Genomic DNA, 15,105 nt, shown 5'->3' on the forward strand with positions numbered 1-15,105 from the left:
TTACCACCGCCGATAGTGCATTGGTGGCAGCCGAAACGATGCAATTGCAGCTTGACTTGCTCAGCGACTGGCAAAAGCGATGGAACATTGCCGTCAATAACGAGAAGTCCACTGCCTCTACATTTTCTCTCTGCAAAGGCAACTGCCCTCCAGTTAACCTTAATGGCTCTCCAATCCCACAGGTAGACAATCCCAAGTACCTGGGATTCACCCTAGACAGGAGGCTCACCTGGAAGCCCCATCTGATTAAGAAGAGGAAACAGGCTAATCAAAGACTTCGATCCTTCTACTGGCTTATGGGTAGGAGATCGAAGCTGAGAACTTCCACTAAACTCCTCATTTACAAGGCAATAATACGCCCAATCTGGACGTACGGCATACAGCTCTGCGGCACTACGAGCAAGACGAATGTCCGAACTATACAAGCTTTCGAAAATAGAGCCCTTCGAATCGCCACTGGGGCCCACGTCTATCATGACAATCGGATCACATCTTTTTGAGACCGATAAGAGATTGGTTCTTACATCCGGGCTTTTCAGGCTGGCAGTGAACTTGTTGTTTGGGGAGAACTGCACGGATTCACATCCTTTTATATCTGTGGCCTCATCGTTTGCCAGTCTGAGCTTCGGGCCTTCAGCTGGCTCCAGGGTCTCGAACATATTTTTCTGTGGCACATGTGTGACGTTGCTCCGGAATCTAGACACCAGTTACTGCAATCACTGTTTGTATAATTAGCTATATTGATGTACATGCTTTCGCTCTGGTTCTTCATTGGATTTGATCTGCACTCAGCTGCACGGTGACCGACTTTTCCACAGCTGTAACATTTAAACTTAAATTTTTGATTGGTGCTTAGTTGTTTCGGCTTGCTGGGATTATACTTCTTGTGCACCAATAATGCTCCAGTCGTCGACTCGCTTGGATTTATGTTTCTTGCCTCGTATTCGTCTAGTAACTTAATTCTTAGTGCTTCTGTTGATATTAAGCTTTCCTGAGTTTCAATCGCAATTCGAAACTGTTCGTACTCCTCTGGTATAGTGTATAGTAGCAAGATGGTTAACAGATCGTCAATATTCAGCAGATTTACTTCGTTTATTTTGTCAACTAAATCGGAAAACTTATCTATGTGGCTTCTCATATCTCCGCCAGCATTCATTTTCAGTAAGAACATGCGATTTCAACAGTGCGGCTTTACGGGCTGGCCCCGTAGATGATAAGTGTTGTGCAGCTTTACCCATATATCATTTGCAGTTTCGCAGTTCTTCGTATGCCTAAGTTCCAATGTTGACATGGCCAAAATGAGATCGGACTTAGCCTTTGCATCTTCGTTTATCCAGTGTGCGAAATCATCTTCGGGTTTTAAAAGAGCCCCGTTGACATATTTCCACGAGTCATTTTTTATAATAAGGGCTTGCATTTGTATTTTCCAGGTGTCGAAATTGTCCTTGCCTAAAAGTTCTATGCGTATACTAGCAATAGTCATTTTGCTTTTTGATCTGCGTTTAGTTATGCTACAGAAGCTAACATTTCACGAAGCTAAACAAGCAACGAATATGCTTCTTTCCTCTGTTGCCAACAAGACGCCTTCTTTTGCGTCCCCAGAAGTCTCAGACTTTTACATGCACACGTGATGTATATATGTGTGTGTCGGCAATTTCACCACAAATTGAATTTTGCCATTTGAACACACTATTTGTTCACTATCCTTCTTTGAACTATTCTCTGGCGCAGTGGAAGAGTGCTGTGCCCATAACCATAACCCATGCTGTGCTGTGTTGTATTTTTAGGTTGAGTAATAGTTTTATTTTAGGATGTTTAATAGAAATCAGATTTTACACGTTGTTGGCGATAGAGGTGATAGAACAGAATAGAGGCCTTAGAGGAGATACTTATAGAATTACAATGCTTGCGATATATATCGGATAGTCCTGCCAATTATATTTCCATTAGGATCCTTACGCAAATCTCGCCAATAATGACGAAACCCATCTGGGCCATCCAGATTAAATTTTTTCTCATCAGAAAAAATTATCTAAGAGAGAAATATTGATAAAATTTCTATAAACAAAATTAAGTTGAAATTCCATGACGAGGCCCAGTAGGTTTCCAAATTTTTTTCAGCAAACTGAAGGCGTGCTTCTTTGTGTTGGGGCTTTAGGAATGAAACCTTTTTTAAAACTCCCCTTACAATAAATTCAGAGGCTTGCAACGTTCGCCAGATAGTCATTCGAGACACAGGATGACTGCAAGACGCTGCAAGTGAGGCGCATGATAAAAAAGAAGTGCTTTCTTCAATATGCTTCGTTTATAACGATTGGACAGCTAGGGTTTTCTGTTGGACCTACGTTTAAGACCATATCCATCCGGATCGTTTCAAAATTTAGTGATAACACAGCGTGTTCGACCCATTATCCGCGATATTTTGCTAATATTGAATCCGGCATCGTTGTAAGCTCTTATTCTTCCCTTTTCTTCTTCTCTTAATAAGCAACTAAATAAAACTAATTAAATGTTTAGCAGAACTTTAAATAAAACAAATACGCACCAAATCTTTCGCGCCAGCAGCTAAAATCTAAATGTGTCGTATAGTTTTGATACACGTGCAGCGTAGTCAAAATTGAAGCGTGTGTCCTTTTTTTACCGTTACTCGAAAACGGGAGATGCAAACAAAGTCAAAAATATCTCATTTTGTGCATTAAACATTGTGCTATCATTCCTCATACTTTGTTTTGATCGTTTTCGTCTTCGCATTTTGCTGCGAGCGCCGAAACAAAAAATTTAAAGGTGTATAATTTTGGACAGGAGTGTAGTAGTGGGTGGTGGGTAGAGTAGAGTAGAGTATTATTTTGCCAAAACAATCCGAACGCTCTAACTCTAAAAAACAACAAATGTATACCACTTCCGATCAATATATGGCAGCTCTAGGATATAGTAGGCCGATCCCGGCCTTTCCGGGTTACATATATACATATATGCGGAACGACTGGGATCGGCCGACTATAGCTGCCATATAACTGATTGATCGGAAATGGTATAACTTTGGTGTTTTTAAAGTTAGAGAGTTAAAATTTTACATGAGAGCATTTTTAGCAAAATAATTTTGGCAAAATAATACGACGTGCTAAATTTCGTAAGGATCGGCCGATCGGAAATGACCCAACTTTCGTGTTTTTGAAGATAGAAAGCTGAAACTTAGTACAGATTCTATTTTCGCTCAGTTGATCCAACTATTTCATAAGAATCTTATATAATCTTATATTTCTTATATCTTATATCTTAACTGAACGTTTTTTGGTAGAAATACCAACTTTGGTATTTTTTTATATTTTATTGTAATTAATTGGTTTAATTATGATATGCTCATAAGGATCGGACAACTATATCCGATGTTTGCGATATATGTATATCCGGTTTTAACTGCAAGGGTATTACAACTTTGGCTCCGCCCGAAGTTAGCTTTCCTTTCTTGTCATTTATTTATTTATTTATCTAAAGCTAACAAATAGTTCTAAACTAAGAGGTAACTTATGGCTAAGAGTCATAGCAGCTAAGGCCTTCGTCTAGTAGTTCGTCTCAATTGAGAAGTTCTCGGCTTATACATTTTACTTAAATGTTTTAAGCATAATTTGCAAAGGATAGAGCTTTACAATAACTTTTTGAGTGTTTATTATTACTAGATAATATATAGTAGATATTAACTATGTACATTTGTAAGCATTAATATTTTGTAAGTGATTTGGCAGCTGTCAAGGAACTTGTGTCCTGGGTTTTTAATTGTGGAGTTGTCTATTGTGGTAATAGAGTTGTGGGGGAGTACGGAACGTTGTATGGTTAGGCCGGGGCCGGTTTGTATGTCGGATGTTCACCTGTGCATCGTTGCACAATGGGCATAGATTGCTTTTCGTTCTGAGATTGCCAAGTCTGAGTCGTGGAATGATGATTCGTTCTCTTTTGCTAAGGGAAGATTTTATAAAGGGCTGCATTGATGTTGATGTTTCATAAGTTTCATAATACCAGTCAGACGTTCGTAGTTGTGTATGTTTTTCTTGTAGTAGTAATCTTAATCTTTTGGGTTTAGGTTAGGGGTGTAGATTAGGGGGAATTGGGCTGTCAGTTTAGCAGCGTTGTAATCATGTATTGTAATCATGTAATCATGAAACCTTTCAGCAATGAATTTAGCAATGAAAAAAAAGGTATATACATGCATATGTATGATATGTGGCCTTGTACTTTTATTTTTTTTTTCGTTTTTCTAGAACATACAGGCAAAAATAAATACCTAATAGAGATAGGATTTTATTTATAGAATTCTCATAGCTTCAACGATGATTGTGTCGCTATGGGCCCGGCGGAGATATATCGCGCGGAGATATGTCGCTATGCCACAATATGCTTGCATGGTTTTGGTGCCCATATATATGGCTTAGTTCGAACCATGCTTAAGGGGTTATATACAGTTGTGATATATGAAAAAATCGATTTTTTTTTTATTGCATATTCTTTAAGTATATTCTATTGGGTGTACTCCCACAAAAATTGATAACGATCGGAGCATTAGATCCGAAGCTGTAGCTATTTATAGCACACTATCTGCATATAAAACTTGAACAAACTTGAAACTTTAAACGCGATTATCTCATAATCTTTTTTTTGGGCAATTACCTTTGCGGTGGACACGATTACTAAAAAACTACTAATCCGATCAACACCAAATTTTGACCACATATTTATTATGATATTAGCTAGTCCGTGAACGAGGGATTTTCCATTTTTTTGAAAACTCCCTTTTTAAAGCACAAAAAACGAAAATCTTATACCTTGAAAAAGTAAATTAAGTAAGTAACCCCTTAAGGGGTTATATACAGTTGTACCGCGCAAAAATATGGATTTTTATCGATTTTTTTTTGACACCATAGAAAATATTTATGAAAAATGTTTTACCGACGTTGTTTAGTACATGTTTCTGGGTACTTAATTAAATTTTTTCATAAAAAGATATTACATAACAAAAATGTTATAGCCGAATTCCCGAATCGTCTTTTTTCGATGGTGTCTTGCGGTGGACATGATTTCTCGAAAACGGTTCATCCGAAATCCAAAATTCAAAAAAGTTTAGTTAGTATATTGTATTATCTAGTCCGTGAACGAGGGATTTTTTAAAATTTTGAATAAAAAAAAAATGGCGACGTTTGAAACAAAAAATTTACTTTTTCAAGGTATAAGATTTTCGTTTTTTGTGCTTTAAAAGGAGTTTCATAATAAATAAGTGGTTAAAATTTGGTGTTGATCGGATTAGTAGTTTTTTAGTTCATGTCCACCGCAAAGGTAATTTCCCAAAAAAAAGATTCTGAGATAATCGCGTTTAAAGTTTCAAGTTTGTTCAAGTTTTATATGCAGATAGTGCGCTATAAATAGCTACAGCTTCGGTTCTAATGCTCCGATCGTTATGATATTTTTGTGAGAGTATTCCCAATAGAATATACTTAAAGAATATGCAATAAAAAAAAAATCGATTTTTTCATATATCACAACTGTATATAACCCCTTAAACAAACATACGAATAATTGACATAATGCGACTGGTCGTGTAGCGTCAGAATTATATTCTGCATTTCTTAGATTGGTTGCAACTCATTTCTAAGAGCACTGATTAGAGAGGAATTCACATGAGTTTATTTTTTCATTGCCAACTGAGTTTCATTGATCCAGGAGTTAAACGGAACGACGGAGTGCATGCATTTTCTCAGGCCCATGAGCCCGGCGGACATCCTCTCCTGTAGTGCTCTTCCAAGTGAGCTGATGAATGATGATCTCTCGGTGGTGTTGTCGATGAGCGTACTTGCATCTTCTTCTTCTTGCTTAGACAAGCTTGGTCATCTGTGTGTAGACGGTCGTATCAGAAATTTTACGCCGGCGCCGTTAAATTTTAATATACTATTAAATATAATAGACTATAAACTTAATAGACTTATTCGATTATACAGGCATAGAGCGTCTATAGAGGCTAGAAGCCATCCAGCCACCCTGCCAGTTTACGGCTGCCAAATTTTTGGATTTACTGGCGTGGAGGGTTGTTCGAATAAGTTCATGTATTCCGCCCCGATGTCCGCATGTCGGTGCATTCTGGGAAAAGGGGTAAAAACCGCCAAGAATCATTTTGGCTGATCTCTGGGATCCCCAGTGCTTTCATTTGAGGAAGTGCACTACTCTGTGTCACATTGGTGTTGTTATACATTCACCATTATTTTCTCTTCCAAAAGATCCAGCCGACTTTAATGTTTAACTGGAGGTCCATAATCCTGCTTGTCGAGCAGATGGAAGATGAAGAACGTAACTTCTTTTACTTACAAAAGGTATCTCTGGCCCTACATTGGTATTGGCATTGGTCGACGGCAGATTTAAATGGCATATAATTTCATGCCATTTAAACCTACCCTTGCACTCGCACAAAAAATATATTTTTAATTAACTTCATATGCATGCAAATCTTATATGCATTTAACGCATTAATTACACAGCCACACAAAAAAAAATATTTTTTTTGTGTCTGGAGGTCAGACCATGTTTACTATATGTTTTCGTTGTCGCTGAATCTAAATCTGAGGTCCAAAAAACCCTAGCACGTTAGGGTTCTGACATAACTTAAAAAACCTCATACAAAATTATATTCGAGTCCGGGGGTCAGACCATGTTTATTATATGTTTTTGGGATCGCTGAATCCGAATCAAAGGTCTAAAAAACTCTAGAATGTCAGGGTTACGTCATAACCTTAAAAAACCTCATACAAAATTATATTTGAGTCCGGTTGAAAACATATTATAAACATCGTCTGACACCCGGACTCGAATATAATTTTTTATGAGGTTTTTTGAGAATATATCGTAACCCTGACATTCTGGAGTTTTTAAGACTCGAATTCAGCGGATTCGGATTCGAATTCAGCGACCCCGAAAACATAAAGTAAACATGGTCTGACCCCCGGACTCGAATATAATTTTGTATGAGTTTTTTTGAGGTTATGTCAGAACTCTAACGTGCTAGGGGTTTTTGGACCTCGGATTCAGATTCAGCGACCCCGAAAACATATAGTAAACATGGTCTGACCTCCAGACCCGAAAAAATATTTTTTTTTGTGTGGCTGTGTAATTAATCTCTTGAATATTTGGAATAAACTAAGGATAATCATTGATATCTCAATGTGCTATTACAAAATTCAATATTTTTATTTTATAACTCAATTGAATATATAAATCCTTTAACTTCTTTTGCATGAACAAAAAGTCTTTTAACGGAAGAAAAACCTACAATACGTACAATTACAATTTTATTCCTTGGAAATAATCCGAAGAACCAGAAAACTATTTCATAAAAGGATAAACTCAAGAATAAAAAATTCAAAAAATCAGTACAGTTTTATTACATTAAATCAAGATAATAATAAATAATGTCAGATTTAGAAAGCGGAGATGAAGGAATCTCAGGATCAAGTAAGTTACTAACGTAAGTAATTAATTATGACCCAATCAAAATGCATTTCTATATTTTAGAGTACAATATGGGAAATTTGGAAGGTTCGACTAGAAACGAATTCGACACTACGTGCAAAGGTAAACTGGCGTTGTTTTATTTAACATGTCATAAAATTTTATCAACAATTTTAGTTGGCACTGGAGTGGAGCAAGAACTGGCTACTAAAATGCTTCAAATACAATCAAAGCGGTTTTATCTTGATGTTAAACAAAATCGAAGAGGACGTTTTATAAAGGTTGCCGAGGTAAGAACTTGTGTTTTTTTTTAATACTACTAGTATTTTAAAACTACAATCAGAGTATTTGAAATAATATATATATTAATTCTCTGTTTGTATACTGCGGCCTGTGGACTCGCAGGTTACAAGAGTATAAGGGTATATTGTAGTCGTGTAAATGCATGTAACATAGAGAAGAAATCATCTCCGACCCCATAAAATTTGTAAAATCTTGATCAGCACCAACAGCCGAGTCGATATAGCCATATAGCGTGGATCTGAGAGACTATGTTATCGCTAATCGTTAGTGTTTTTGGAAAATTTCGTTAATGTTTTTGGAAAATTATTTGATGCCAAACGGTTCCAATGGCTAATCTACACCTACAAATAAAAAGCAGCCAAATTTGATAATTTTTAAAGGAGTTTAAAGGGTCGTTGTTGTTGTTTTGCCCAAGCGAAAATGTTTCCACTGAGAAAAATTTTTTCAGAAATTGGTTTGGAAAAAAGTTTTCTCCATAGAAAATAAAGATAGGGAAGAGAAGTTTTTCATTTGTTTAAGAACTGTTGCTAGCAAAGCTTTTTATACCCTTGCAGAGGGTATTATAATTTTGTCCAAAAGTGTGCAACGCAGTGAAGGAGACATCTCCGACCCTATAAAGTATATATATTCTTGATCAGGATCACCTCCTGAGTTGATATGAGCATGTCCGTCTGTCCGTCTGTCTGTTTCTACGCAAACTAGTCTCTCAGTTTTAAAGCTATCGACTTGAAACTTTGCACACACCCTTCTTTTCTTTGCACGCAGTATATAAGTCGGAACGGCTCGGATCGGCCGACTATATCCTATAGCTGCCATATAACTGATTGATCGGAAATGGTATAACTTTGGTGTTTTTAGAGTTAGAGAGTTCAAATTTAATATGAGAGCTATTTTTGGCAAAATAATATGACATGCCAAATTTCATAAGGATCGGCTGACTATATCCTATAGCTGCCATATAACTGAACGATCGGAAATGACCCAACTTTCGTGTTTTTGAAGATAGAAAGCTGGCACTTGGTACACATTCCATTTTTGGTCAGTTAATCCGACCTACAAAATTTCATTAGGATCGGTTGACTATATCTTATAGCTGACATATAACTGAACGATCGGAAATGGTATTTGGTAGAAATATCAACTTTCGTATTTTTGAAGATAGAAGTTTGGGACTTTTTTTAGATTTTGTATTGTAATAAATTGGTTTTATTATGATGTAATCATAAGGATCGGCCAACTATATCCGATGTTTGCGATATATATCCGGTTTTAGCTGCAAGGGTATATCAACTTCGGCTCCGCCCGAAGTTAGCTTTGCTTTATTGTTATAAAATAAGATTTCTCCTTCACAGCGTTGAACAATTTTGGACAAAATTATAAAAAAAATAATATAAAAAACAATATAAAAATATATTGTTTTAAAATTGCACAGGTATAAAAATATATACAATAAACAATATATAAAATAATACTAATATGGGAAAAAATAGTACTATATAATAGTAGTAGTAATAGTAGTATATATACTACTAATAGTAGTATATAAGAAATATATAAAAAAAAAACCATTTCTTTCGTTTGCCGAAAAAAGGGGAAATGTGATTTAGTCTCCCCACACGCCAAGACAGGTGGCATGGGGCAATGTCAAGGAAGGGGGGTTGAGGGGGTGCGAAGGCGCTGGGACTATTTCACACATGCAGTCCGGGGGATGGGGGAAAAGTAAAGATGAAGGAGAATTGAGGGGGGCAGCCGGGAGAAAGCAGAAACGACGTGGAACGTAACGGTTCTCGGGACGCCAGCGCAGACGTGTTTAGACAGTGTGGCGGGGTTAGCATCAACGGTGGAGCAAGGAGTGTAGAGGAGCAAGCCCCCAGTTAACAAACCCCCACCTCGGACTCGCTAGCGTGTATGCGCGTGTTGCCTTGGTGTAGCGGAGGGGAAGAGCGCTGCCGAGTCTTTGACCAGTCGCAGACGACCCAAGGGGGTGTTCTGAAAGATAGGAAGGCCTGCGTGTGGCCAGCGAAAGGGGGACGGTTAGGGAAACCTTCGGCAATATAGCTAGAGGCAGCGGCAGCGACCGTGACACCAGGAATGGCCAACAGGAAGACCCGACGACGGAGCCGTGCGAAACTAGGAGGAGCAGTAAGGATATGGAGCGGAGCCTGTTGTTGAGATCAAGGAAGAACTCATATTGTATTTGGGAAAAACCTCTAAATTCTGGGCTCGAGAAATCACGTCGAACTATAAATTCGGTGGAACAGACCCACAAACTCTGCGAGCTAGCCGCGGCAAATTGTTGTGAGCGGAAAGCAGAAAATTAGTTCTTTACAGGTTTGTCACTTAGTTTCCGCTTTTTCCTGGATGGCTTTGACTTTTCGGTTCTGTAGTAGTCCCGTTGTTGGTAACTATGAACCCTAAAAAGCACATTTTTCTTTAATAAATATTACTCATTGGTAATCTACTTGCCGGATGTGGGAGTTTCCGTCCTCTGAGAAGACGATACCATCATCAACATAGACATAGAAAAATTTTCCGATCTGCTCTCGCAGTACATCGTCAATTATTCTTTGGAAAATGCTGGCTGCATTTTTGAATCAGAATGACAATTTGCGAATCTCGTTAACGGAAAAGGAAGTTTCCGCCTTCCAGTTTTGTCGGTGCCCTTTTTATCTATTAGTTAGGGGATTATTGTAGGGGATTCTCGACTTCTGGATTATTCCTTTTTTTAGGGCCTCATTTGGGTCTGCGAAGGCTTTTTTCCTGTTGCTTGGCATTTTCGAAAAGGCTTTTTTTACTAAAACTGGTGCACCCGAGCAGTCCACTTTAGTAAGATTCTTGGTGCTCCATTTGCGGTGGCCGGAAGTCAGGCAAAGTGTTGCACCCACCTGTTTTAACAGGCCGACACCGATGATTGCATCAAAAGAGGACGTATGTATTAGGTAAAATTAAGAATGTAGCCCTTAAATTAAAAATTGATATGAAGCATTTCTTCATTATAGTTGTGACCCCATGAATGGAATGAAGTTTAAACGGGGGTTTTACCGGACGGACGCGTTTTTATTCTTCGTATGGTCGGATGAAATTTTTGGCCGTACCCGTGTCTATGAGAAGTCTCATGTCGATCCCCGATACTTTTTGTCTAAAGACGGGCAGGGACGCAGGGATTTTTCCCTAAAAAATTACTGGCATCCGAGTCATACTTGCAGATGGCGTTGTCATCAATTACTGGTGTCGAGCTTGATGCCGCGACGTGCATGTACTATTAGTTGTATCGACACTTTGCGTGGTATAACGGGGCCTGTTATATTGTTATATATAAGATAAGGTTTGGTTTAGTTGTGGCAGCGTGTTTGCCTACAACATTCTCCACCTGCACAGCTCTTGCAGGAGAGTTCCACCGTGGCACGTGCTGCTCACGGAATAGTGGGTTCTGACGAAACCGATGCGGCAAGTTGCTGCCCACAACGGACGGACACTTTGTAGATGTCTCTGCACTTCTGTAATGATGCAGGTCATCGATCAAGACCAGGTGGTGGCCACGATCAGTGACGATGATGCTGCTGATCCTCTTCTTGTAAACTGGTAGCCGGGTCGTGGCTACAGTAATGCCTCCAACGGCGATTAGGAATAAAACATAAGACTTGGAAGAGGTGCCTTTATTCTTCCGCTGTCAGCTCAGAACTGACTAACTTAAGATAAGAAGAAATTAGTCGTTACCCTAACTCGCACAGATCACAGCCGTCGGCCAACGCCCGTCGTAAGACCATATGCGTCGTCCGTCTTCGTGTCCTTATCTCAGATCACCGTTGTTAACTACTCTCCTTTTTTAAAACATGGACGTCCTCGGCCATATCCATGTTAGCAAGGATTTGAGTCACCACTATCGAGGCTCTGCTTCGCCGTCTGATAAATCTTTATCTTTATCGATACGCAAAACGCGAAGCAGTTAAGCGCTGCTGCAGCTGGCATTTTGTTGTAGGCAATTGCAGCTCCGTTATATGCTGCGGGCTTTTTTCGTTTAGTGAAAAAAGGACAGGCTTAAAGGGGAATGGAGTCTGAGAGCACTTCGTTGCGGTGGCGAGCCTGTATGGGTTATCCTTGAATCGCTGCGAATGGTAAGTCGTAGCCTATGACGTGAAAGCGTGTGATATCTGGCGTACGGTATGTGTGCGATCGGAAAAGATACATATGGTATCTATGGTATTTACCATAAAAACTAAATACTGATTCTACAAAATTCAACAATTTCTTACTAGCTAGTATTTTCATCTAAATATTAATACAAAATAAATACAGGGTTGCCCATATTCGACGGACCCATGTTTTTTTTTTAAAAATCAAAGAAAAAAATAAAAATTTGGCGGTTGGCAATCTTAATCATTTAATTTGTTCCAAGTAGATTTGTTTACATAAATTTTTGAATATGATATCTTTCAAATGGCCGCCTCTGGCGTTGATCGCGTATTGTGCCCTTTTTGCATTATCAAAATTATCATGTCCGATGAAGCCCATTTCACATTGAATGGGACCGTAAATAAGCAAAATTGCCGTATTTACGCCACTGAAAATCCTGAGAAGATTCAAGAAGTGCCTCTTCACGACGAAAAAGTCACAGTTTGGTGCGGCATTAGTTCGAAAACGGTCATTGGGCCGTTTGATGTCGAAAAGTGGTGATTTGGACTGGCCACCGCGTTTGCCCGATTTGACGCCGCCTGACTTCTTCTTGTGGGGATATTTGAAGTCAAAGGTTTACGTTAACAAGCCAAGGACCCTAGAAGAGCTCAAGGACAACATTCGTGAAGAAATAGCCGCTATTCCGGCCGAAATGTTGGCGAAAACGATGGAAAATGCTGCAAAAAGGGCACAATACGCCATCAACGCCAGAGGCGGCCATTTGAAAGATATCATATTCAACAAGAAAGGAAAGCTAACTTCGGGCGGAGCCGAAGTTTATATACCCTTGCAGTTAAAACCGGATATATATCGCAAACATCGGATATAGTTGGCCGATCCTTATGGCAATAGGAATATATAATCCAATTTTTTACAATACAAAATCTAAAAAAAATTCCAAACTTCTATCTTCAAAAATACGAAAGTTGATATTTCTACCAAGTACCATTTCCGATCGTTCAGTTATATGGCAGCTATAGGATATAGTCGGCCGATCCTAATGAAATTTGGTAGGTCGGATCAACTGACCAAATATATAATCTGTACCAAGTTCCAGCTTTCTATCATCAAAAACACGAGTTGGGTCAAAGTTGGGTCATTTCCGATCGTTCAGTTATATGGCAGCTATAGGATATAGTCAGCCGATCCTTACGAAATTTGGCCTGTCGTAATATTTTGCCAAAAATAGCTCTCATGTCAAATTTGAACTCTCTAACTCTAAAAACACCAAAGTTATACCATTTCCGATCAATCAGTTATATGGGAGCTATAGGATATAGTCGGCCGAACCGGGCCGTTCCGACTTATATACTGCGTGCAAGGGAAAGAAGTGTGTGTGCAAAGTTTCAAGACGATAGCTTTAAAACTGAGAGACTAGTTTGCGTAGAAACAGACAGACGGACAGACAGACGGACAGACGGACAGACGGACAGACGGACAAGCTCATATCAACTCAGGAGGTGATCCTGATCAAGAATATATATACTTTATAGGGTCGGAGATGTCTCCTTCACTGCGTTGCACACTTTTGACCAAAATTATAATACCCTCTGCAAGGGTATAAAAATTGATGTAAACAAATCTACTTGGAACAAATTAAATGATTAAGATTGCCAACCGCCAAATTTTTATTTTTTTCTTTGTTTTTTTCAAAAAAAACATGGGTCGTCGAATATGGGCAACCCTGTATTAATTTTGCAAAATTCAACAATTTCTTACTATCTAGTATTTTCATACAAACTAAATATTAATTCTACAAAATTCAACAATTTTTTTTTTTTTTATCTTAGCCACCTTAAGCAGCAAGTTAGCCTTTGTGAAACCTTCTTTCAGAATCGCCTTTAGGACATTAGTGTTAATATAAATGATTTACAACATTTACTTTTGAAAGAGTGAGAACAGATACGTTATTTTCAATTTAAGCTTTTGACTACGGTTGTGTGAGCGTTCTTCTGAGCCAGAAATTCGACATCGATGGTAAGACTCTACCTCTGCAAGTTTTCAGAGTTTAGGGTACCTAACACAATTTGGTACATTAAGCCTGGAAACAATATTTTTTTGGAGGCCCTTATCGAATATTGTCCTTGTGGACCACTCTCCCATTAATTAGAACCGTTGTCCCAGTATCAGCTTCGACCCTGTTCTCGACATACAAAGGAGTAAGCTTATCTCCCAGTCTCTTGTTGGTTTTTACTAAAACTCTCTCACCTACGTTAAATACCCTATTCTGTCGAGTTGGATTGTCACGATTTAAGTGCTCCTGCTGTGCCTTTTTAAGGTTCATAGTTATGTCCGGGGCAGAGTCAGCACTAGCATGGATGATCTCAATAGGTTCTTTATTAATGACAGAGTGAAATGACCTATTGTACTCTAAAGTTGCCTGAAGGAATAATTGCGTGACATCGTTCATTTTCCTCTCCAATTTTAGACACCTGGCCATTTCTACCATACAAGAGTACTGTGGAATCTTTCCACCTGTCCATTTGATGTGCTGTGTAAAGGTGGGGCAGTTGCTATATCGATATCGTAATGATTTTTCAGCATGGATCGTATAGTTTCGGAGTTAAACGATGCCTCATTATCGCAATAAATCGATCGAACATTAGAGAAGAGATTCACCAGTTGAAGGATTGGAATTTTCACATCTAAAATGGCGCGCGGTGCTATTGGCTGGACCACCGCAAACTTGCTGAATTTATCGACAGCATTGAGAAAGTACTTTCCCCCTGTTGAGAAGATGTCCATGTGTAACATCTCTTCCACCCGCGATGGTATTGGCGAAATTCCTAATTCCTGCTTTAATGGGTGCCTATTATATTTTGCTTTCTGACAAATCCTGCAGTTTAGAACGATTTCAGTTGCTATTTTGCCCATTTTTGGAAAATAATAGTCAAGCAGCACTTCTTTAATATTTTCCTGGGCAGCTCTGTGAGCCCTGTTATGCTCCACAACTAGTATTTCTTTTTGCTCGTCCGGTCTGATAACGTCCGACACCCAATAGTTACAATACCAAAATCTAGTGGCCGGGAAGAGCCGAACCAGACTATCTTGAATTCGGGCCAAAATTGGAAGCTTACAATGTATGGCGTTCACGACGTTGGGCTTTACTACGTCTTTCACTAAGTCCACCAATGTCTCCCAATC

General features: G+C 38.8%; 1 protein-coding gene across 6 annotated transcripts in view; it reads left to right on the top strand.

The window, feature by feature from the left end:
• Pur-alpha (Purine-rich binding protein-alpha) overlaps positions 1 to 15,105 on the top strand; it is a 368,289-nt gene that overhangs the window by 160,192 nt on the left and 192,992 nt on the right. For 5 of the 6 annotated variants that reach the window (XM_043213388.2, XM_043213385.2, XM_043213387.2 and 2 more), the window contains 2 exons: positions 7,283 to 7,488; positions 7,549 to 7,775. In XM_043213388.2, coding sequence (XP_043069323.1) covers positions 7,446 to 7,488; positions 7,549 to 7,775 — 270 coding nt within the window. In that variant the 5' untranslated portion in view covers positions 7,283 to 7,445. The remainder of the gene's footprint in view (positions 1 to 7,282; positions 7,489 to 7,548; positions 7,776 to 15,105) is intronic. The other variant, XM_043213389.2, reaches the window with a different exon arrangement.

Source organism: Drosophila bipectinata, chromosome 4 (assembly GCF_030179905.1).
Source record: "Drosophila bipectinata strain 14024-0381.07 chromosome 4, DbipHiC1v2, whole genome shotgun sequence".
In the NCBI taxonomy this organism is placed as follows: Eukaryota; Metazoa; Arthropoda; class Insecta; order Diptera; family Drosophilidae; genus Drosophila; species Drosophila bipectinata.